The sequence below is a fragment of the Centroberyx gerrardi genome, chromosome 8 (assembly GCF_048128805.1).
Source record: "Centroberyx gerrardi isolate f3 chromosome 8, fCenGer3.hap1.cur.20231027, whole genome shotgun sequence".
Taxonomy (NCBI): domain Eukaryota; kingdom Metazoa; phylum Chordata; class Actinopteri; order Beryciformes; family Berycidae; genus Centroberyx; species Centroberyx gerrardi.
Genome location: NC_136004.1, coordinates 6,928,126 through 6,954,444, shown reverse-complemented (window position 1 = coordinate 6,954,444; position 26,319 = coordinate 6,928,126). Strand labels below are relative to the sequence as shown.

The window sequence follows — 26,319 nt, the reverse complement described above, 5'->3', positions numbered from 1 at the left end:
AATGGGATTCATGTGCAGCAGGAAAGCTAATTAAACTCTTGCATACAAAGGCAATTATTTAAAATCTACTTGTCATACAGAGCGGGGGGGGAAACAAAAGAGCGGCGCGCACGTGAGCAGCGGATGGAGAGGAAGCACATGGGCAGCCATCATTAGGGACAGAGGGAGGCTAGGAGAGGCATTGAGTCATCAGCACCCCTAAAATAGTGTGATCAATAAAGTAGAGTTAGAGCAATTCAGCTTAACATTTGCTTCTTTTTGCCTCTTCAAAAGCTATTTAATCACGTTCAGATAGAGTTTATCATTTGTCAAGTACAATAAATGTGCAGGAATTTGTCTTGGTGGCATTGGTGCAGAGATATAGTGCAAAGTGCAAAGACACAGTGCAAAGCATATGATAAACAGTAGACTATACCAACCTACATTCAACATACAGTATATACATTCAACATTCAGTCACCATGTACTATTTTATCTACAGCGCATACTGCGAATAGCCTCTTGGCGTAATTACTTGCATGGAATCAGTGGAATAAATGCACCGTCGAGTGTCTCAGTGCTTTTGTGAGCATGTTGAGTTTGTGCCTTTGTCATAGAAGTGAATGCGTTTGAGTCATAACCACTGAAGAGCATGCTCAATAGCAGAAAGAAAGGGAAAAAAACCAATAACACAATACTCTTTTGAGACCGCCAGCTTAAACCGGTTTCCAGCACGATCAAAAATAAAAGCTCTCGAATGAAAAAAAAAAAGCTGATTTGGCTCCATTTTGAGGTGCGCCATCAAGGCATTCAAGGAGCTATGCGAAATCTATACAAGCTCCCATTTATACCTTAACGTGCTCCGACCAAGAACTGTGCAGTCCATAAAGGTTTTACAGTCACAGCCCACATCTGATTATATTGAAGCGTCAAGCAAACCAGAGGGTATAAATCTGCGCTCCTCTGGTGGGCGTGAAGTGGGATCAAAGTGCTTTGAGCCATGTCTGGCTTCGCCTAATCAAGTAAAAGTACACAGCGAGTCTGGATCTCTTTGGACGTGATTTACTTGAGCCATAATTCATTTGGAATTGGAGATGAGGCGCTTGCGGTGGAGGGGTGGGGGAGGGGGGAGGGGGGAGGTACTATATATATTGAGCTGTGAGGGAGAGGTGATGTGAACTTGGCTGTGGATGGTTGGAATGATGGTTTAGACATGGAGAATGTTTCATTTAGTTGAATGTGAGTTTTTGAACAGGGAAAGCACTTGTCCCCCTGCTGGCCTAGAATCAGATCTCACCACAACTCTTTTATGTGTGTCTTCCTACTTGAGTTGTCCTACTATCTCAATACAGAAAACATACAAAGAGGAGTGAGCAATCCATTCTCCTCAAAGTGGTAATATGGAAGATCTTTTTTTATTTTGGTGCTCAGCGCTCATTGCTGTGGTGTTTCTGCACTGCTCTTCCCAGAGATCACCTGTCAATCAAACAGTGTGTCCAGTACTGTGACTTTGTCTTTTTCCTTGGATTTTCTGTTGATGAAGTTTGAGTTTCTTTGTTCAGCCATGGTGGCTATCACTGCTCATGCAAACTACCCAGTTCTTCTTCTGTTTATTCCAAACAAACCAGAAATGTGAAACACATCACTTCCTGTGTGCCAGAGGATTTTTCCCAGGAAAGAGCTACCAGACACCGGATGTTTAGAACAGCAAATGTAAAAGCTTTCATGAACTGGCTATAGGTTGAATCACTATTGTGTCATATCAATCAGTACAGAGTAGCAAAACTGACATTTAGCCTATTTACATGGAAATGTCACAGATTAATACTTTAAAAGTAGTTGTGGGCCTAGACCAGGCATTTTTATTGTGTTGTAAATGGGCCAAATAAGATGTAAAATGTAGCCTATGAGGTGAAAGAGTACAGTTTGGATTGACAAATAGTAACCTACCTGACAGTAATGCACAGATGAAGCAAACGGGTTTGTGGTGCTGCTTTCATGGCCGCGCTGTTTATTTTACCCTGCGATCCCGACACAGCGCGTGAATATTCATGAGTGTGCCTCCGAACGTCAGGACGCAGCGGCTCTTCCTCCATGACAGAGACAGCGAGCGGAGCGGAGAGGCTGGGAGGAGAGACAGCATGCCAGAGCCCGGCTGCATCTCTCCCCATGCACAGACACGGAGCATCGGGATCGTTTGAAAGCGTTTGAGGGCAAATCGGCTCCCGACTCGTCCTATACCCTGCACCGCCCGACACGGTAAACAACGATGGACTGACGGAGGAGAGAGAGAGAGAGAGAGAGAGAGAGAGAGAGAGAGAGGGAGGGAGAGGGAGCGAGAGCGAGAGAGAGAGAGGGAGAGGGAGCGAGAGAGAGAGAGAGAAACGCCGCCTTGTTTTTGAAGCATGCACATATTCTCTGGACATAAGCTACTCGGGGTTTTCTATTTTGCGGAGAGCGGGACGGATCGTGTGACCACAACGCCTTTGAGAAAGGGGAGATGCCACGGCGCAGCAGCAGCAGCAGCGACAGAAGGAGGAGGATGCTTCGCCAAAACCGGTTAGTGCAGCGCATCTACTGTAGGATGGACGAGGCATACTGGGACTAAGGAATTGGCGACTTCTCACGTTGCGGAGGAGGAGGAGGAGATGTTTTGCGAGCGCCGTCGGCTGCTGCTCAAGAGGGCGAATGCCTTCCCTGGCGTCATTTCTCGGCCGTAATATGTAGCGCAGACGAGAGGAGAGAGCCATCCCACACAGCGTTTCGCTCGGATTGTGAAGCCCGATACATGTTAAAGCCGTCGGGGAGGGGGGGAGCAGAGCAGAGCAGAGCAGAGCGACCGCCCGCATCCTCTCCCACCTTGAACTTCCACGGTGATGTCGATGCCCCCGTTCGGGAGCGAGCGCAGCCGCGTGAGCTGTCCGTGGTGCTGAACAGGAGAAGTCAGGTCTCCACGAGTTCAACACCCCCCCTACATCAGACCAGCGTCCTCCTAGACACACACTAAGGTGGCAAGGCAGGCCACCCCGCACGGACACCTACTTTGGCTCGACTGCGTCAGCCAAAACCGTCTCGTCTTTTCATGGCTGTGGCACGCAAAATCAAAACTTTGCTGACCGTCAACATCCTGGTGTTCGTGGGGATTATCCTGTTCTCGGTCTACTGCAGGATTCAGGACCGCTCCGAGGAGCTCATCCAGATAGGGCGGATTTCTGACCAGAGGCTGCGAGCCCGGAATGGCAAAGTTTCCAACTTGGTGGACAGGCAGTCGATTCTCCAGAGGCTGGAGAGGCTGGAGGATGTGGTCTACAACCAGCTGAACGGTAGGCTATGGGTGGATGGACTTTAGGGGGGTGGGGGGTAAACTATATGATCTCCAGTAGCTGATTATCATAGATGCAAACAACCACCATTATAAACAAAAACACTTCCAGGAAAACATTAATTTATGTTTTTCTCCTTAAAACACCCAATCCTCATGTGACTTTACACTCTGATAACAATGATGTATAATATGAATTTAGGTCATTATGATTTATGTCAGCCTAAAAAGGTGGCTATATAAACTCTCTTCTGCAAATAAAAAGGAGGGTAGACTTAGTTTAGGTGGGTTTACCCTCCACTACATCCCTGACATCCCATAGACTTAAAGCAGAACTACATAAGCCTGTTTCTCTCCAGCTTTTGCCATTTCTTTGGAAAAGCAATGAAGTGATGTTCAAACCTTTGCTTGTTAACAAGCTCATGAGGCAGAGTTTTCCCTTATAGTGCAATGTAGTGCATTAGAGCCATGGCTATGGGTTGATAGACTTTAACAGCTTCTCTAACAGCCTGTCAGACTTTAACATCCATATCCCCATAGTTGACTTGCTGTAAACTAAACTCACGTTTAAAAGCATTAACTCATATCCATAGTTCTGGTATAGAGTCCCACTCAGAGGAAGTCTGTTTCTCACCCGGCTCTCGCTGTTTTATTGGAGATGGCACTGGCGAAACGTATCAGATTTAACAAGCTGTCTGAGTTTTGAAGGAGATGGCTCTGTAACAGAAGGACAGACTTATATTTCATTACATGGCCATTAGTCTGCGAAGCCTTTTGGGACAGATTCGGTCTCCTCGGCGGAGCAGCGTCCTTTAAACCAGGTTACATATGACTCCATCTGACTCATCCAAGCCTGCTGTCAAAGACACAATCTGTAGCTAATTTGGCTATATTCACACAGATTCTTCAAGAGTGTGACTTACAAAGGAAATAAGTATTTTCAAATTGCATCAACCAATCATAACAATCTATTTTACATCAGTGTTTACAAACTTTAACAATTGAAGCAAACCTTTTACGGCTCAAAATTCATTTAAAACTCATGTGGAGCTGTCACATACTGCCATGCCTTGTATGAAAAGCAACTTGAAAGTGAACAATATCTCCTCAATTCAATAAATCAAAACATAAACAAAGTCAGCGGTGAGGTGGCAGTGTTTCTACAGGAGATGCCACAATGCAGTTACATATTGTTTGAGCAATTGACAATGCGTGTACAAGTATTTTCACAGCTTCTTTTCTACCAAGAAGGATATTTCTCCTGACTGAAAAGGCTTTAGCTAATACTTTTCCCTCTGTGAGTTCCTGAGTGCTTTTAGGTCTGGGGCTCCAATGACTGTCTTATGTCTCTGTAGTGTTGTCATGGAAAAAAAACATTCAATTTAGGTGTATTTTTATAGCTTGGTGCTCGCTCAGAGGATGTCAAGGAGTAAATGGGATCACAAGCGAATGTTTCTCATGCAGTGCCTTGGTGGCTCACCTCAAGATGGAGTCAATGGCGTTTTTGTGAGATTGCATTCAAGAGTATTGCACTGTTGCTGTGGAAAACACACGTAAATGGGAAATAAGTAAGGTTTTTACTGCCCCATAGCACAAAATGACCATAATACATCTGCAGGGGGTTGATAGGGTTGTTGATCAATACCAGTGACTCAACAATTACTTCTCTAGGTGCTGAGATTTCTGCCTTTCAAAACTCACTTTGCAGCTCCTACTCTGTTTTGGAGCAAAAACGAACCCGATGGAGATTCAAGACACTAGCAATCCCCCCTCATTGTTTTCAAACAAGCACAGAAGTGGGGCGATGCAATCTCGGTAAGGCCGCAATTTCATCCATGCGGATTGTAGTTTTAACTGCAATTTGGCCCTTTGAAGCCTGTTAAAACCCTATTTCAAAACCCGCAGAAAATAGAGATCCAGAAAATAGGCATTGTGCTTTCATTCTCGGAAAGTGTTCTTTTTGTAGATGTGTGGTTTTAGTCCAACAACAGATTGTGATGTTAGGATCATCAAGTAGGAGTGGCTTGACACCCAGTTTGTCTGTTTTCTCAAAAGAAGTCGAGGGCGGTTCACAGCCGCATGGCCCCCGAAACAGTGTAACTTTGGATCGTTTCTGTATGATCTTGTTATTATGCCTGAGCTTTGGCATCCATTTGTATATGAAAGAGGGTCACTCTGTCACTTTGAGTTATGTTTTGCATCCGGGATCCGGCCAGCCAGGCATTGCCGCTTAAAAAGTACAATGCATCCTCCCACTCAAGACGGCTTTATTGTTTCCAGTGTGAGGGGCTGTGCGACTGAGCCAATCAACCCCGTGTCACTGATGTCGCACAAAACACACAAAGCTGCAGAGTTTGTCGGAAGGAAGAAAAAATGCTCATCATTGTATTAAGCCATGTGTTTATGAAATTATACAGTGGGACAGGTTTTAAGGGCCCGAGGGTCATGAAACTTTCAAACTTTCAATTCTGTGGAAAGAGATTAGTGCCAGCAGAGATTGTATAGCAGAGACCTACATTTAGGCACAAGGGACTTTTATTCCCTGAGTATCGACTGGAAGGATGCCAGCAGTGGCCCCGCCCCACTCTTCACCTAGCCAACCATAAGCAAAAGAGTTGCAAATTGTGTCATTTATCTTATGTTAGACTGTTGGCTATAAACATGAGGCCTAGTGAGCTGCTAGCTGCTGGCTACATACTGTCTGGCTAACTAGCTTGCTGGGAAGCTAAATGTTTGGAAAAATGCTAATTTACATGTTTTTTTTTTCTTCCAAAACAAAATACTGCAGTGATATTCTGCGCAACCACTGCTAAATATCCAAACATGATGTTTAAAGCACTTGTAGTCCTGCCAGGCTGCAATACGCTGCTTTTAAACAGTAACAGGTGGCAAACTGATGTACTGAACCTTCTTTGTAGCCCAGAACTAGTAGCTAGGATACAATTTGCAGCTTTTTTTTTGTCAGCCTTGGAGGAGGCAGCCTCGTTACCAAGGGGGAAAAAAAGTCCATTGTGCCCAAATGTGTGTCTCAGCTCAATCTGAACTAAGAAAACTTGATTTGAATTGCAACCAAAATTAAAATGATAGTTAAAAGTTAAATTCAATTTCAAGCCATTGCATTCAATTTCAGATTGTGCCTTACAAATTACAGTTTTTGTTTTAAATCAGTGGTTCAATACGAGCATTACAAATTCTAATTTATGCAATTCAATCATAATCTCTGCTGGCGCTAATCCCTTTCCATACAATTCAGGTAAGAAAAAGAAAAACAAATCAATTGCGGTTACGTGATTTTTCTGTGACAGCGGCAATATGGACCCCGGAGTGCACAGAGGCTGGAAACACTCGCTGGCTGTCACAATCCCTCCATGATTTGTCTTTAGCTGTTTAATGGCATACTTAATCATATACTTATATCCCAGGTCGCTGCCCCTTTTTCTAAATCGTGCACAGACCACAAATTGCATTCTATGGCCACTGGGAATGACTATGGTAGGAGGAGGACCCGGCGTGCCAATAACTATTACCATGTCCGGCAGCGATATGAAGTAATTGCCCATTCCCTCTGTTGTTTATTGCCTACCAATGGCATGCCATGGGAGTTGCAGCAAGGTCCAATTAGATTTGAAGGACATAAACAAGTCTCAGAATTCTTCTTTTATGGTTCTCTGATGGACGGTCACCTGACTCCCAACACGAAAACAACAGTCAAGCCTTATCGGCAGCCCGCTCTGTGCAGAAATGACCGACAAGAGGGTTATCAGCGGTATTCCTCTGCTGTGTGCGCCGCCATCTTTGGATAATCATCTGAGGGGGTTTTAAGCTTGTCGTTAACAGGCTTATGAAGCGGGGCTTTGACCTTAAGTAGTGCATTAGAAGCAGAAAACATCTCCTCAGCGAGACTGCAGCCCTGTGAACAGCTGAAATGACGAGTATACACAAATGACATCAGCTGTTATTAGAAATAGATATATTGCATAAAGTTCTTATTAGGATTTGACTGATACAGGTTTTTGAAGGCTGATACCACAATATTTTTGGATTGAAACTGCAGCCAATGTCTTTAAATTTGACCATTTTCATGTCAAAACATTACAAATATTCAATGTTTCACCAATAATGTTATTCTGGTCAGGGTGTTAGTCTCAGAAACAGCATTTAGGCCATCATGGGACACTAAAACTCTCCAATGAAACCCAGAAATTAGTCTGGGTTTCAATGGAGTTTCATTGGGTTTCAATGTAGTAATTAGATTACTAAATTTAAATGAAGAAGTAATTTACAGAAAATATTATTGGATAATTAAATGCATAAATAAAATGTGAAAAGGCAATAACATTTCATTGTAGGGCGTAGCTGTGGTCAAGGAGGAACCTCTTTCATTTCGGAGGTGGACGACATGACAAATGACTGATATCTGATATCGTCCTTATATATTGACAAACCAATATATCGGTCTACCTCTTGCTCTTATAGAGGTCATTGTAATGGATCAGGCTCGGATAAGACTCATGACCTTTGTTGCACGTCATCCCCTCTCTCTCCCCTCGATATTCTGTCACTCAGCAGAAATTGCCATTGCTATGAGCAAGTGAATGTGCTCCTACACAGCTTGCTTCTCTGCCCAGGCCCTGGAATGTGTTATTGTCTCAGCTCCACTGTTGTCCCACAGCTCACGGTCAGACAGAGGCTCTTGTCATCAGCCATGCATGTCACTCCTGGCCTCCTCCCGGTGCGTAGGTGCTGATGGGATGGCAGCCTCAGAGGCCCAGCTGCAGCACCAGATATGCTTCTTATCTATAATGCCCAATTATGGCAAAGCAACCAATGTTGTTTATATGCTAAGCCCGCAGGGGCGAAGTCTTGATGAGGAATGAGAAATGTCCCTCTCTCCCTCTCTCTTCCTCGCTAACACATACTTCATGCTCCGACTGGATCTTAATGATACATATCGCGGTGTGTGTGTGTGTGTGTGTGTGACGTGGCGGCGCGTGTGTGACGGTGGGGATCGCAGGGACGCCGCGGCACGCTAGAGTGAGGGATGGATGCGGCCTGATGAAATGAAATATATTCAAATAGCGATATGTAGATGAGACGCTGGTCGACAAAAGAGTTTTAGAAACAGATGAGAATCAATTCTGCGCAGCCTTGAGGAATCACAATAATGTATTCAGCGGCTCACCTGACAATCAGCATTCAGCCCCGACCCGTAATGAAATGCCAATAATCGCAATTTCACATGGAGCTGGCATTGCCATTATTTACGGTGTAGGCCCTACAGTCACGCAATGATCTGATTACTAGCATTATGATGACATTCTACGCAGGGAGGGCATGTGCCAATTTGCTCGTCTTTATCATGAATGACACTATATGGAATTTATTTGACCATGTACACTTTGGTTGTATTTCCATATTTTCTTTAGGAGTTTGACTTGTAGATGGAACATAAGTGTTTTGAAGCTTTCTTAACCCATAATAACTAACAATATATTGCAGATATTTTCTATTCTATTCGCAAATGTAAATTCACCTTTCACATCTTCAAAATATACATAAACCCTCATGCTTACTGTCAGTTATTGCGCCAGTAGCTCGGACAATAACTGAGCTATTGATGCCAAAAAAATACATCTTCAATCCAATAAAGCACTATGTAGAAAAAGTCAATAGCGGGGAGCTAGAGTTTCAGCAGGCTGAGCCATAGTGAAATTATGGATGGGGTCTTTAATGGGTTATAATTAAGCATAATGTAGCTACCTGACTAGGCTTTCAAACCCATACGAAATTATTGGCTATTATATGGAAAACCAATTAATAATGATGCTAATAATGATGCCCACTGCCGTCATGAGTGGCACATCCAGACTTTATGCAGCCCTTCTCTCAGCTCTCAATATTTCATAGATTTGTTTTGGCCTTTGAAGCCTTTAAACCTCTCTAGAATGAGTTATTTTCCTCCTTCTTCAGGAGATCGCTGAACCCTCCTCCTCCAACCATCAATATTTAGAGCAGCGCTGCATCACTTTGGACATGCATAAATCCACTCTGGCTCTTAAATCATTCACCAAAAATGGGGGCATCTCCGAGTTTGAGACTCTATCTTATAAAGGCCAAATCAGACGCTTCCTGAAGGTTGCTTCATAATTTATTGCCGTTGCGGGTTTAATGCATCATGTCATGGGGGTTTGGACAAATGGATTGTGAGGGATGAGCGCAGAGAGACAGATGTATACTTGAACGCAACGCGATCCGGATTGATGTCTGACACCGCCATGATACAGAAGACCTTCTTTTTCGTACTCTGCGTCGTCCCCATAGTGCGTTCTCTGCTTCAGATGGGACTGAAGCCTGAGTGTTTACAGTGGAAGAAGCAGATGTTGGGCTGTAATTGCCTCATCCTGGGATAATGAAGGTGCTAAGGTGCTGGTTGCAGCGTGAATCTCACATAGGAAATACATGGACATTTCATTCAGTTTAGTCGAGCACTGCAGGTACGCTTTTGCTTTATTTGACCTATCAGTATTTGTTGTCGTTTTTTTAAATTCTAGTCATTTTTCCAACCAGTTTTCATTGCATATGGCAGGTCATCTGTTGAAGGCAGCTTGCTTGTGCTCTTTCCTTGACTTGGGCTTTTGCCATCAACCTTTAGTCATTGTTATCCTTTTCGACCAAAACATAACAGTCCATTTGGTGGATGCTTTTAATACAAAGTGCCTCCCTGTATCATGGGTACATACATTTTTAACATGTGCAGCCCCAGTGGGAATAGAGGCGCTAACCCTTGCAGCATGAGTGCCATGCAGTACCCATGGAGCTACACAGTCCGACTCTTCCACTCAAGAAATTTGTTTACTTTTCTATACCACTATTTCTCTATTTATTAAAGGGTCCTCTTTGGGTTTGTAAGCAATCAGTTCTTGGAAAAAAATGATGCCTGATAAAAAAAAACGAGCATTTGGGTTTTTCTATTGATGGGGCGTATATCTATGCATATTCAATTTTTCCATCACAGACAAACCACAAAAGATAAAGGGCTCCTGCTATGCTGTTTGCATTATTAAGTTGTTACATTGTATGACTCTCTGCTTTTCTCCAAGCAAATTTCAGCTCCAGGACAAAAAGGAAAAAAAAATGGAGAAAAACATGAAAAGATGAATCAGCGCCAGGCAGAGCAATATAACTACCACAAATTGTCCTCCCAGGCATTATCAAAACAGTTTTTTATCAGCAGCTACATAACAAAAGACCTGTAAAACTTTCCAGTTGACACTTCTAAACAGCATTGATTTTGCTGCAGTTCGGCTGCGGGGTCAGAAATAGAAAGTTCCCAATCATATCAGACCGTTTTTACAAAATCCCGAAACTTATGCTGAAGTGCTTGTCTCCACTCTGACGGACAGGCGACAGTAGATCAGATCTTCGGGGCTCACTCTGACAATATCCACCGCCTCTCATGCGATAATGGAATTTCCTTCAATCAGCCAGCGGAAGTGGAAGGCAGGGGGGAAAGCAAAATAACAAGGCGACCAGAAAACAAAGCTGGCAGGGATTGTACTGCTTCCAAGACGCATGCAGAGACAGAGTGGCCCTCCAGATTTCAGTCTCCGGCTCTGGAGAGTATCTGTGTTATTGTGTGACACGGGCCGCCGTGCCAGATGGCCGTCCGTGACGTGAACCCCACCCATCCTTGTCAGAATGCCACCACGTTGGCTGGTGCAGGGGCGTGCCAAATCCCCTCTCGTGGGAGAAGCCAGTTTGCAACCATTCAGCTCCAATTACAAATCTCCAGTAGCACCCGAGGATTTGAGGCCATCCAAATATGGTGATTACTCTGCAGTTCCTGGAGGGGCGAAGCTGAGAGCTGAGCTCTTCATTGGTATGCACTGTTTACTTACTGTCTGTGTGTCCATCTGTTGATATGGAGAACAGAGGCGGCTCGATTTTTCTTCGGAGGCCACACTGGAAGCATGTCTGGCATAACAATTATCCGCGTTATCCTGCATTTTCGCACAACTGACGGAGTTCTAAATAGTCAGACAAGAAAAGTTCAGACCCTCGCGGCGAGGCGGCAGACAAAACCAGAAGCAATCAGAAATCAATATGAGCCAAGTCAACAAGACACTATTGTTAAGACAAACTCTTTGATGTTGCGTCAGAACTCACTTCACCGATATCTGCGAAATTCAACTTTATTTGAAGGCTGAATTCTTTGATCAGCCGAGATTTCATTTTTGACAGGGCTCCCCACTTTTCTTTTTCCCCTTTTTGAAAATGTCAATGTGACAGCAACCGAGTAATGATCTGTTAAGTCGCAGTGATGAGTCATTTCAATACGAGAAGAGGGGTAATTTAAGTCCAAGGCATTAAATCCGGTAGTGATTACAGTCGTGATAGACCAGAGAGACCTCACATGACTGGGATGGCCGACGCCTGGCTCTCATTCACAGCAAAGCATGCAGATAGGCCGTCTGTCTGTGTCTGTTGATAGGTTGTAGTCCTTCAGGGGTTCTTTGTGGGCTAAAAGGACCTTCACTGGAACAAACACTATTGGTTCTATGTATGTAGCATGTGGTAGTTCCATGTAGAACCAGTGGTTTTCACTTTGATGGCTCTTAAATCCACAAGACCAAATTAACTTTTAACCATTCGGTGGTGAAGCTTTCCATGCATCTTTGTTGGGACAGGTTAGCCATTGATGGTCTAGGATCAAACCCTGCTTGAATGCAAAGTGTTGAGTCTCCATCCTACTGTCTTTATATAAAACAGGCAGATCAGAATTTTAACCAAATCCAAATCAAACCCAAACAAACCCCTTTCTGGTAGTATTTTGTACCTATTAAAGTAGGTAGGTAGTATTTTTCTTTTTACCCAGTTAAAGAGAATAAAAGATAATATCTGTGACGATGAAATACTTTCCTGTTTCATAATCACATTACAATAGGTTCAACTTACTTGCACTACAATAACGCTCCCTAAAATTCATTCAAATCATCTACCTTTTAAAAGATTAACTTTTCGATTTGATTCATGTGATGAAGCAAAAATAAAATCAGCAAAGCTGCCACTATTGCCAGAGACTCACTTTCATCATGATCCTCATAGTTTCAAAATGGCATGGCACATAGCAAAATACATTCAAGGTTAGCAAAAAAAAAGCACAATCATAACCACAGTCCTTCGCTCAATGGATTTCAAAAGGGAGACTGAAATCTCCCTTTTGATTGACCTGATTTCTCGCAGCCAATTCCAGGCATGATATTTTGTGTGTGACCTCCAGCTGTATACTGTAAATTTAGCAGTCTCAAATGTAATGTTCGCCTTCACACTGCTGCATCTCTCAGCTCGGTGACGTCCGTGTCCGTGTGGGTGTTTTGCAGCTCTTCCATTGACAGACAGTGTAATGATGCCCTACGGATGAGCCCCGCTGGGTCTCAGAGCTGCCATACACCGATCTCCTCACACCGCCGCAGAATGTCAATCAGCTGCCCCTCTGCATGGCCTCTCCTCTCACCTGTCTCTCCCTCTCTGTGTGTGTGTGTGTGTGTGTGTGTGTGTCTGCGTGGGTGTGCGATTCTCCCGGCAGGCTTGGCGAAGCCCATGGGGCTGGTGGAGGGGCCCGGGGGCCTCGGCCAGGGGGGAGCCGCTGCCACTCTGGGCGAGGACAGTCGCGACGCCGAGGGCAAGTACGAGGAGTACGGCTACAACGCCCAGCTCAGCGATCGCATCTCCCTGGACAGGAGCATCCCAGACTACAGGCCGAAAAAGTAGGTCCCACTTCTGTTTCCTTCCTAAAATTCTCCTTCCGCCTTCTTCTACGCCTGTTTTTCCACTCTGGGTTGTGGATAGAGAGACTGTCTTCTAGCTGGAAGTTTACCGGTTTGGTCCTTGCAACATGTTCATCGGTAAGATGTTGAACCCCCTCTCCCTTGCCAAGTGGGTCACCACATTAACCAGTAAAAACCCAAACGTCACCCGCCGGCCAGTGCAAAAATTAAAGCCGACCACCGTAAAATTAACACTGATCGCCGTAAAATGAATGCTGACCGCCGGGAAATGAACGCCCACCAGCAGGTGATGTTCTGGTGCACCTGGTGCTGTATGACATTCATTTTGCTACCGGCACACAGACAGACCTTTCATATTTGTGTGCTATTTGCATATGATTCCCTTAGTACCGCCCCCTTCCTTGTCTTGAGTCAGGGAGCAGCGCACTCTGGCAGTATGGATACATTTGTTTTGGTACCGCAAACACACTTTGACACATGATTACACTTTACACTGTCATGTTTGGTATTAATTTTAGGGCGGTCAGCGTTCATTTTGCACCGGCTGGCAGGTGACATCAACATTTTTTCTGGTTAATACGGCGACTGAGGAGAGATGGCTTGTGACACACTTGCCGTTCAATGGAGCCTAATGAAAAGTGGATATGTGTCTCAAACAGACATGCAAAGAAACTAATTGCACTGTGTGTAATATGCTAATTGAAATTATTATTATTTTACCTTTATTTATTCAGGGAAGTGCAGTTTAAAGTGCAATTTTAAATGATAAATGTTTAAATTTAAATCTAAGTGCACACTGATTAAATGATTAAAATAATTATGCCATTTAAAAGAATGATAAAGGTTCATCCATGTAAACAATGGATGAAATTAATTCCAACCTTCAAATTTTTCGGTGTCCTTGATTGGGTCTCTGAATTGTCCCATCCTAAGTTCAGTGGTAACACTTTACAATAAGGGTCACTAAGTTAAGGGTTAGTTCATGCTTAATAAGCATGAACTAACCCTTAATTAACAGTTAACTAATGTGTAATTTACTAATGATGTTCATGTTAACTAAGGTATTAATTTATACATTATTTAATAGTTTATAAAGATGACTATTAAATAATGTATAAATTAATACCTTAGTTAACATGAACACCATTAGTAAATGATTACCAGACACATTAGTTAACTGATAATTAAGGGTTAGTTAATGCTTATTAAGCATTAACTAACCCTTAACTTAGTGACCCTTATTGTAAAGTGTTACCAGTTCAGTTCCTTGCTCAGTTCAGAGCAGAATCTGGAATTTCTAAAACCAGGCAATCTTGAGAGCGTTTGATGTGCTCCGGCTCTCCATACCATAAAAGATGAGAAGTAGTTTGACAGCTTATTGAGAAATGTTTTATATGAAAACATAACCCGATGTTGAACTCTTCGCAAGGCCGGAGAAACCAGCCCACCTTCTGATATAATACGCAGTGATGAGTGCTTAAGCTTTCTCCACAACAAATCTAATGGCTGAATGATAGACCACATGGAGAGGCTTCAAGGTGGAGACAGCCGCATGTCTGGATATAACATCTCCGTCATCTAATACAAGCAGGAAGGTTGCCTGCACAGCCTTCCTTCTGCTGTCAGAAGGAAAACAAGAACTTTTCCTCCACATCTCAGCTCTTCCTCCTCCTCCGTACCTCCTCAGCATCCTCCTTTGACACTTTTCATCCTCTTCTCTCTCCTCCCCTCGCTCCTCCCTCCTTCGGTTCACTCAGCATGGCCACGGGGCATCTCAGGGTAGCGCCTCGGCCCGCGAGGAGTCACACGAAAAAGGGAAATTGCTTTAGACACACGTAATCCCGACATGAAAGGACATTGTCACAGACTGCCAAGATGATGGCGATAGTCTGAGAGCCAGTTCATAATGTAATAATAAAAGGCATCTTGCAGTAGTTTCTTTTTTTTTTTTTTATGAAAGAGACCCAGCGGACAACCCGGCGAGCAGTCTTAATGGTCTTTTGAAATAAATTTTTATATTTAGATTGCGGAGCTACATCTGCGATACAATGAGTGGGGAGTGCTGTGGGAAGTGGATTTGGGGGTGTGGGGGTGGGGGGTGATGAGGGGGGGGGTAATCAGGGCCGCCAGTGGCGTTTATATCACACGGTGTCAGAGAACAATGCCGACAGCCACAGACACTGAGAGGAAATCTTGACGGCCGAGAGGTTTCTGTGGGCTTTAGCGGGGGGATAACAATTCATTTTCATCCGCGGCGCTTTGTTCCGCGCTCCCTTTCACGCCCGGAAAAATTAGACAAGAGCGGAACGAGGAGGAGGAGGAGGGGGAGGAGGTGGGGGAGGGGGAGGAGGGGGAGTAAAAAAGGAGCTCGCTAATTAATAACGTCAGCTGAGAGTGCTTCTGGAATGGAAGGGTTTTAGGAAATGACTTTTTTTTTTAATTGACTAATTCCACAAAAAAATTGGATGTTTTACAAAAGGGGAAGCGAGTGTCGGGGGTTTGCTAAAGCGGCTGTTTCCGGGTTGTGAGTGGAGTTATGTCTTCCCTGTGCATGGATTTGATATTTTTTCAAACCTTGTATGTTATTGGGATTCCTCTGCCTGGGTATTAATCCGTCTCATGTCAGTTTCTAATACACAAGAATTGTTTGTACTTTCGTAAGACAAGCATATGCTCTCGTAAACATGGAAACGGGTCATTTCAAAGAAGGGAAAAGCCTCTACATGACAGCTAACCGATAGGTACACGCGTGATAACATTTGTTGCGGAGCACAATGGAAATCAATACGGCGCAAACGCACTTTACCTCGGTCTCGTTCTCTGCGTACGTCATGGAAGCGGCACCTTGGAGAGCGAGGGAAACATGAAAGCTGTGTTTTCACCAAGTGAGAGAATTCTTCACAGCAAAAGTGGATAGATAGATAGATGCAGATAGATGTCGGCGCTGTCCCGACACGAGACGGGACTTCTGGTCTATCTGCTGCAATTTCACGTCTTGTACAGTAAGAAAGACGATTACGTCCATCTGATTTCTGACTCGGATTCGGTGCTGCGGGGCGAGAGGCGACTGCAGCGCTGCAGCAGTGAGTGCAAGTGCAGGAACCAGGCACCTCCTGTCTAATGGGCTTTTAATTGAACGGGAGTCATTGAGCAGAGAGATCTTTGATGACTACAGGGAAGGCAAGGCCCATCGCCACGATTGAACAATTCATGCATTCTCTCTCTCTCTCTCTCTCGCTCTCCAACCACCCAATCTCAATTCTCTATCCAGCGAGTATGATATTGATCCCCCCTCCCACCCCCCCACCTCACCCTCTTCATAGGATTTAAACCTACCTGCCTGCTGCAAAAGCCGATTCATAATAATTACAGCCGCTACTGTCTCTCGGTACAATTCGGATTCGTCAAGAGACCAATTCTCGGAACCTGTAATCCCCGTTCACCGCCCGCCGTTCTGCGCTCCTCTCCGTTGCCCTTCGCTTCTATTGGTGACATTCTTAACCGAGATACCGAGGGACTTTTAAGTAGGCTCGGTATTGTGGTGACTCAGGGCCTCGCCATGCGCCGTCCTTGGGAGGCTTAGGTACAATAACAGCTCATCGGGTTGCGGAGAGAAAAAAAACGACGACGACAGACGAGCTGTTAAGTTTGCCGAGGAAAAAAAAGAAAAGGCATGGAATGAAACGAAAGGGTCACTCTCATAAATCCCACCGTGTTGATAGAAAAATGCAATTTAATGCATCTAGATGCCTTTCACCCTGCGGCCCTCCTCGCCCGAGAGGATTCTTATTTCAATTACTGTAATCGCGATGCCATCTCTATTGTCACTTTGCCGAAGGCTTGATTTATATTACGTCAAAATAGCTGTTAAACCTAAAACTATATCGAAGCACAAAGGATGCTCTGCTTCCCAAGGACCTCTCTTCTTGTGTTTGTCTATCTGTGGGAGGGTGATAACCAGAGAGGCGCGCGCGGGAAGGCCAGAGAAGCAGGCTCGCCTCATCTCCTAAGCCTCTGATACTGCAGAATGGGATCGCGAGGTCTCCGCGGTGCCCATTTGTAAGCAGGGGCCTCCTCGCTGCAAGTTGTTGCTCTTTCCGACGCTTGAGTTTATCTCGAGGGGGAGGGGGGACGGAGAAATGACAAGCCAAACGATTATCTTTCGGAGAAGAGCGCTCCCACGAATGGAAAGTTGCCTCGGTGTTTCCTGCCGCCGCTGCAGGTTACCGGAGGTTAATGTGAAATTTCACAGCGAATAAGAGCGGCCAACGGGGGGAAAGTCAGACGGAGCGGGCCCGGGCTTTTTGCGGGGCCGGGGTGGAGGCGGAGGAGGAGGAGGAGGAGGAGGAGAAGGGGGAGGTGTGATGGGAATAAGTCTTAATCTGGCGCTCTGTTTCTGTCAAAGCTTGTTCCAGGTCAAATTATGAGCGCTGGCCAGTGAGCTCAGTCCCATTACAAACAGATGAGTCGATCGCTCATCCTGTTACGGCCTTACAAGGCTTCCCCGCTCCTGCAGACAGGTACAAATTTAAGGTTGACCGATGCCCCAAATTGGATCCAGTAACTAGGGCAATGGAACTACAATATCACTTTACGATCTCGACACTGAAATCCAGCCTCAGACCACAGCTCAACTAGAAGCGATGGGGGTGCCTCGCCCCCTCTGACTTTCACAAGACATTACTATGGTAATATTCATTAAACACAGGCTCGCCGCGAGACACGTAACAGGACGGGACGAAACATACATCATCCTGTTTTGCGCGGTCGCCGTCTCTCGGCTGTGTCTCTGCAAAGGAGAGCGAAAAAAAAAAAGAAAATCCCCCCTCAAACTCACTGCCAGATTTGTCATTGTATTTATAGACCTGGCAAGGCTGATTGAGAGAGGCAATAGAGAAAGCCGCGAGAGGGAACAAAGGGAAGTTGCTGAGGGAGAGCAGGAATGCACGGGGAGGGACTGAAATGATACAGTGGAAGGGTTATCAATCAACACACTTGCGCGTTTACTCTTACGAATACAGAGCGGGAGCGGGGCTTAAAGTATAGATAGACGCACACAGTATACTCCATCATAAACAGGCGCTGTGGTTTAGCTTCCCTTTTATTACCTCTCTTGTCAAATGCATGCGGGCCGCAGTGATGGAAATGATTGATGATATGGCATGAAATTAAGCTCGGGTCCAAGGAAGGAGAGTGAGATCGGGCAGCAGATTCTCAATCCCATGCATGAATCTGCACCAACATTTAGTGAAGGAGTCAGGAATGTCAGTGCTTCTCAGCCGGTTGCCTGTATTTCCTCGGTTCCACCTTAAAATCCAAGGGCTCGTCACTGCCTTGGCCGGCCTATCAGGACTCTGCACTGTTGCCATAGCGCCAACGCTCAAAGCTGTGGCGACAGCATTGGCACAAGGTAAATCATGCTTTGAAATGATATACATGATATGACAATGCATAAAAATCAAAAGTTAGTGTTATTTTGTGGGCTCTATTTCAGATTTTATTTTTACTATCTCACTATAATAACATATGACATACAAAAGAATACAAACTTTTGATTTTTGTACATATATAATTTTAGAGCATGATTTGCCTCAATTTAGCTGTGCAGCAGTAGCACTGAGGTCATCAATATTAAAAGCCACCAAAAGTGAGGAAAGCAGGGGGACAAAGTCACAGTGGCAGTGGATGTGACAATATTCCCTTGCCTTGAGTGATGCATGCATGATAAAGGAGTAAAGAATATAAGATAAAACCAGCAGAAATGGTCATTGCAAAAATCTTATTTACTGTATTGCGTTTTATTGTGATGTATTTCATTGCACCAAAGTACCGACTGTATGTTCTTGATTTCACAAGTAAGATGCCATCTGTTGTTTCTCCCAACATAATTGCCAGTTTCTCTCATGCCACTATTCATTGTTAGAAGGTGAGAACCTGCTAACACAGTCCAGTCTCACACACACACACACACACACAAACACACACACACACACACACACACACACCAGCGCCCATAGAGAAACCAGTGGCTGTGAATGGGTGGAGAGAGGAGGATGTACCGTTAGCAGCATGCTGGGATCCATCTGCTGCGTGGCTGTCCCCCCACGGCACGACCCTGCGGCTGCTGCTGCTGACTCAAGCTGACATCCCAGGCCACCGGGCCACCAGGGCCACGAGCGCCAGCAGAGTTCAGATGGCTCACAGCGAGAGAGGGAGAGTCCGGCTAACTCGCTTCGTCTTTGAACGAGCATGGTCAAGGTTTTTGACTTTGATACCAATGCTAAGTTTAACATCTAAAAATACGATACTACTATGATGCCATGGAAACAAGGAAAACATCAAAAGCCTGAATAAAACTATGCAATAGTGCCATATAAAAATCACGGAGATGCTTTCCCAAGATACTCGACTTTGTCGTCCCTGTAAGTGAAACGGTTCCATATTTGGCTCCCGGCACCAGTTTTGTCAGCCGGTTTAGGTGGACTGAGATTCAGTTCAGGACTTGGTGGACTGTTTGACGCGGTTGAATGTTTTCAGCTGTTTGCCATCGACTGCCACGGTTCACTGTCAAGAGCCAGACTGCTGCTCTGTCTATTCTGGTCCTTCTTTTTCTTCTGTTTTTAGCTATTCCAATCCATGTATCATCCACACACACATAGTGGTTCAAATGGATTTTCAGATTGCAGAACACATTTGGTGAAGGCACTGAACGTTTATAAAATTAAAATTAATTTTCGGTTTGTGTGACAGCGCTAGTTCAAGAAAAGGCTGGAATGTTTTTTTTTTTTATCTTTATTTCAAAGATTTTAAAGAAGAGATAGGACGCTCTTCTCCACTTTGGGATTGAAACTGTTATGACGGGTGGATTTTTACATAAAAATCTTGCCTAGTGCAGCTTTAACAACGAATCTCAGCCTTCACTCTTTGTCTCCTATCACATCTAATAATCTATGAGTCTGTTAAAGATAGTTAAAGTTAATTATATTCACCTGGAGGCTGAAATATGTCACTTCAGTGTCTCATGTAGTTTGCATGATGCTGACATTTTGAGAGACTGGCAGGATTTACTGAAGGGAAAGTGGATGCGATAGATTTGTTTACACTACAGTAGATTTATGTCAACTTGATAGTCAAAGCAGAGCGATATTACACGTATTTCATTATAGCCAGAATCCCTTGTAAATAATTCAGCCACAACAATTATAATAGTCTCCTCATTATCCCCACATAACAGCTCAACACTGCTGAATAAGATATGTGAGAACATGGGGAAACAAAGCAGGAGCGGGCGGAAAGCGTTTGTCGGCCGTTGCGTTAGTAACCTAATTGGAATGGTGTGGAGCGATTCGCAAGACGTCGGCTGTGTGTGTGTGTTCGCAGTTGCCATAGGAATCGGCTCAGCGCTTCCGTCCAGCCGACACTGTCATTCGTGACTTCAAAGCTACAGTATGCCTCTGAGAAAGAAAAAAAAAACATACAGTTGCTTTACTGGAAGTAACAGGGAAGACCAATAGACTTCAGAACCGAGATTATCAACAGCAGACAGTCACTAGATTCGGACTGGGTGTGTGTGAGCGAGTGTGTGTGTGTGTGTGTGTGTCAGAGAGAGAGATGGAGAGAGAGAGAGAGAGACAGGCCGAGTGAACGTATATTCATTTGTATGGTGTGCAGTTCATTCCATTAACTGGGTCATTGAAAATGGCAACATGAAATCGGATTCCAATCACTGCGCCACAAAAGCGGTTACCATGGCGTCCTTGCATGACAGAAATGGAGGGAGAGGAGGAGGAGGCAGAGAGAGAGGCCAAGACAGAGAGAGAGAGAGAGAGAGAGAGAGAGAGAGAGAGAGACGGAGGAGCCCTCTAATCGGTGGCAAGAGAGTTTTTCCATTTTGGGGCAGATTTCTCGCGTTGAGCTCCTCAGTCTGTTAGAGAAGGAAGAGGAGGTGGAAGAGGATGAAGAGGAGGAGGAGGAGGAAGAGAGAGAGGGAGGTGGAAGAAACAGAGGAGGAGGAGGTGGAGGAAGCAGAGGAAGAGGAGGAGGAGGAATGAATAAACACTCATTAGACACTCATACTTGCAGCTCATTTTAAGTCATATCTATAATGCTAGTGCTGATAAAATGCATCAGTAGGGATTATGTGTTCTTATAAGCCTGGTTATAAGGCATTGTGACTGCATTATAATTGCCCTTATAGATATGCTATTCATAGAGAGCGTTAACCGAAATCTTACCTGGTCATGAACCTGTCAAAACCCCGGTGTATTGTTTCAGAAACAGTGAAAATATGAGCATTCTTTTCTTCATTCTGGGAAAATGTACTTCTACGGCGCTGTACTGCCAGCAGCCACAGCACATGCAGGCCTGGGAGCTGCAGCTTTGCCATCAAACAGAAGTGGGCCTTCAGATGAAATCTTAGAAGAGTGCTATTTTTTGCCTTGCTGGCTTTGTGCACCGAGGAAAGATGATTCAGGACATGTTTCTGTTTTTTTGGGGGGGAGAGAATTATAAGGCTGTACACACACACACCGAGAATTCAGTTAGTTTGCTTTGTTTCATTTATGATTAATATGTGGGGTTAGGGAAGTTAAAAACAGTCATTACAATGCAACGCTGAACTTTTAACTCTGAGGAGAGGAGAAGGTATCTGAAAGTCTTTAGTGGATGAATCTGTTCTCTCATCACACCCCGCCGCTTTGACCTCTCTAATACTGCGGTTCTCCAAGTGGGCTGAGCACACCCAGGGGTTCTTGAGGGGGTTCCAGGAAGTTCTCGAAGGGGTTCCAGGGGTCCTTGAGGGGGTTCTTGAAGGGGTTCCGAGAGTCCTTGGCTTGAGGAGATTCCAGGGATCCCCGGCAAAATGAGGAATATTTTCATTTCCCTTGTATTTTTCATGTCATCTTTTGTCTCTCTTTCTTTTCTCGCACACATATTCCCCTCATTGTTATACTGTATATTGCATATTGATATTTTTATAATTCTTTCACATTTCATTATGCAGAAACGACTGGAATCCATACTTTTTTTGCACATTTTCATTCATGCATTTCAAAGTGTTGCAATTGCCGGTTTATTGTGCTATATTCTTTCTTATATCCTATTCTTCTTTTATGTATCCTTTCATTGTTTGCTGCAGCAGCGGCCTCATTTCCCATGCGGATCATTAAAGTTTCATCTAATTGAATTGAATTTAATTCCCTAGAAATTACCCCAATTAGACAAGTATAAGAATGACGATCGTAATCATAGGTTGCACCCTCACCATTATCTCCCCACGTACAGTGGAGACAATTACACCATCCAATACTGAATCAGCAACAACAAAGCTCTCGCTGCATGTGTGTCTCAAGGAGGAATATCCAAAAGAAAAACTGCAGGTCACTTGTGTACATAATACTGGCTAATAACAGGAATCTTTTTGCTCTCAACAGATGTAAGCAGCTGACGTACCCAGAGGACCTTCCTCAGATCTCGGTGGTCTTCATCTTCGTGAACGAGGCTCTGTCGGTCATCCTGCGCTCCGTGCACAGCGTGGTCAACCACACCCCCGCTCACCTCCTCAAGGAGATCATCCTGGTGGACGACAACAGCGACAGTGGTAAGACATCTGCAGGTTTACTATCGGAGCTGTTCTGACACTGCAAAGGTCACACATGCGCTGTTCCATGCAGTTTTACGTTTGTCTGGTTTGTTTGGGATAAGTAGAAGAAGAACTGGGTAGTTAGCATGAGCAGTGATAGCCACCATGGCTGAACAGACAAAGAAAAGAGAAACTCAAACTGCATCAACAGAAAATCCAGGGAAAAAGACGTCACAGTGCTGGACACACTGTTTGATTGACAGGTGATCTCTGGGAAGAGCAGTGCAGAAACACCACAGCAATGAGCGCTGAGCACCAAAGATGGAGACAAAATAACAAAAACAATGAGGATCTCAAGGATTACCACCGCAACAGTCTTCCACTGTTGGCATCTGGGCTGAGATTTTCCCAGCCAATCTGGGGGTTCGAACCAGCAGCTTTCAGGTCCATAAATTTCCTTTTCTGCCTCTTATTGTTTCTTGTGTCCAGCTGTATCCGCTGAGACTTTAAATCATAAAACCTGTAGAACCCACAGTTTATCATTGTCTAATGCTGTAGGTTTGCTTATTCAATTGAGACAGTCCCCCCATTTATCATGTTTTGTCCTCCTTGGTGGAACGTGGACCGAGGTGTCGTACACAAATGGGTTCGCATGATACGTTTGGAATACTGCCAGAGCAGTCAGTATCCCACAAAGCAAACAAGAAACCTTGATCTAATTAGCTAAGCTCCTTATTGTAGTTTTTGTGCATATTTGGGTGTGTGCATGCATGTCTGTTGCTTGGTTGTGTGTGTGTGTGTGTGTGTGTGGTTGTGTGACGGCTGAGAGAGTGAGAGTTGAAGGGATAGAGAACCCCTGAGGGCGGACTCTTGAACACTGGGTTTTAAAATAGCTAAAAAAAAATTTAAAAAAAAGAGGCAAGGGGATTTGTCTCATCCTTCTCTAAACTGCTGCATAGTACTGTCTCCATGGTGATGTGGGCGAAGGTTTCGGTTGCCTCCACACCGGGATGCCCACGGCAGCTGACGGCGCTCGGCTCGGCATCCCAGAAGCCTCCCCGTTTTGAGAGGGAGGGACAATGAACTAGATTTCAGCCGACACTTGGCCCTCCTTCACTTGGCACGGAGTGGCGGCCCAGCCTCCCCCAGGCTGGCAGAGAAAAAGGGCGCATAAATAACATACTGAAAGAAGACCGAGCAAGAGTCAACATTGGCACATCCCCGCTCCCCACTGAGGCTCTTAAACAGGCAGCCATTTAAAGCCAATGAACAGGCAAAAATGGCAGCCGATCCCTCCTCTAATGATGTGGGATGAGCCCGCCTACTGGCCAGTCTGCCATCACCAGTCTGCCCCGCACCGGCAGTCGCACTAGAGTTTGACTGATATGGGTTTTAAAAGACCCATACCAATATTGTCACACTGAAGCCGCAAATGGCCAATATTTTGTGGCAGTATTCAATATCTTTAAATTTGACCTTTTTCAGGCAAGAAAATGACAAGTATATAGTCAGTCTTTCCCCCAGAATTGTATTCTTGTCAGGGTGGAAAAGCCTCTGAAACAGCTTTTAGACCATCATGGGACACTAAAACTCTCCACTGAAACCCAGGATAATGACATTCTTGTGGGGTTAGCAGCTCCTGAAGGCAGAGTGACCCACCACACCTATTCAAAGGAAAAGGAAACTCTGGGGTACAATTCAGCCTTTGAATGGAGAATTAATTTCCAAAAAAAACACAATTGAACAATTAAATGAATAAATAAAAAGTGCAAAGAAAATACAATTTCATCGCAGGTTTTACAGACTGTATTTATGTGTAGTAGTTGTGGTCAGGGAGGAAGCTGCATCATATCAGTAGGAGATGAAATGACTGATATCTGATATTCAAAGCTTCACAAGGCGAGAATTTTATGGACAAATAACACCCGTCTTATCAGCCTAATTCACAAAGTGGGGCTGCAACAGAGAAGACCGTCTCATCTACACTAATTGAGACCCTGCAGATTCACACTATTTGCCAAAATGAAATCCTGGTGTCTGGTATGGGAAATCTTCTCCGCCCACAGGAACTGATGAACCAAAACTTAAGAGTGAAATCCAAACTGTCTCCTAAACAGCAATGAGCAGAGAAAGCTGGACTCACCAACATTAGATCTTTTCCTCTCTTGTCTTGTCAGGATTTCTGGGTATTGAAGTTCAAATTTTTCAAACAGTTACCTCTCGCTGCCATTTGGAGCCGCCAACATACGATAGTTGCCTAGTGCAGCATTAATAAAAGGTCAATTTCGGGCCAATACATCTGCAAATCGATATGGGCCTAACCCTAACTCTTACTGTATGTTTACCCATTGCGATGGGTGATGGTAATTTGTGCAGATGCGGGAGCCGTTTCTCGGGAGCCGCTCAGGTCTGACATTAGACGATTAACATGCAAGCTGGACTGCTTGACCTTTTCTGGACGGCTATGCCTGTCCCCTCTCATTTAAACAAGGCTCAGCGAGATGAGCGGAGGTGCAGCCGCGCTCACTCCTGGCATAATGAATCATGCGCGGGAAGCATGTTTGCCTTGTCACCGCGACACATATCCTTTGCCGGGACAGACGGTGACATTTATTGGTGGCTGAGAGGTTTATTCACGGGACCGGCTCCAGCAGTCTGATGTAAATTCACATTCCCCTTGATGAGCTTTAGCTGCGTCTATCAGGCAGGATGACTCCGCTCACCGTTGTTCCCCCATATTAGCGGCGAGGAAAGGCTTAATGAGCCCCGCACAATTCAATTCCCGCAAATACCACGACCAAATTGATAACTTAATGATTCATATAATGAAAACAGGATATAAACTAAGGCCAAGTTGATCACAGCTTGTAATATTCATTTCAAATAGAGCTGAATTACTGTAAACACTGCATATATTAAATCTGATTTAAGATGCTAGATGTAGGATTTGCTCATTAACATATTGTTAGGAATTTGTGTCGACACATTTTAATGCTTGCAAAAAAAAAACAAAATTGCAACTGTTGCCATTTACAGTAGATGTGCCAATGATCTTCACTTTGTTCTTTCATTCGGTCCAATTTTGTTCAATTACGTTGAAGTTCTCTGGCTTTATGTTCCATTAAAAATCTGTATCCTGCAGATGGTAGACTGATCAGTTTCAGAATGAGTTCATTTGCCAATTACAATAAATGTGTCTTAGTGGCATTGTTGCGGAGACATCACAGGACCTCACATACAGTGCAAAGGGACAGTGTAAGACTATACCTAGCACAGCATTCAATCACTATGCATTCAGAAAGCATGGCATGCAGTGCGGCTGCAGCTGTAAAGGAGGTAATGTGAGTGTCCAGCAGTGTAAGCTGTATATCAAAAGCAGCAAGTAGAGGCAATGAAAAAAGCAGATATAAAGCAGTTCATAGGAGTTATAGAGTGTGTCCCTGATGGTTCTTTTCATAATCCATCTGTCAATAATTCAGAGAAAATCAAGCATACAAATCAAGCCAGTGCTTAATTCTAAATGAAGCGGATGTAACAACACTAAGAGCGGGCTGAGGGCGGAGGAGTCGAAAAACACGAACCAATTTGCAATCATGTTGTCTCCAATAAATGTGTGAAGGGTGGATAACCTCCATGATGCTGACATGCCA

The 26,319-nt window shown here is 44.5% G+C and overlaps 1 protein-coding gene across 1 annotated transcript in view; it reads left to right on the top strand.

Moving 5' to 3' along the window:
• Positions 1-3,061: 3,061 nt before the first annotated feature.
• galnt9 (polypeptide N-acetylgalactosaminyltransferase 9) overlaps positions 3,062-26,319 on the top strand; it is a 74,419-nt gene continuing 51,161 nt past the window's right edge. The window contains exons 1-3 of the mRNA XM_071918670.2: positions 3,062-3,302; positions 12,888-13,068; positions 22,521-22,687. Coding sequence (XP_071774771.1) covers positions 3,062-3,302; positions 12,888-13,068; positions 22,521-22,687 — 589 coding nt within the window. The remainder of the gene's footprint in view (positions 3,303-12,887; positions 13,069-22,520; positions 22,688-26,319) is intronic.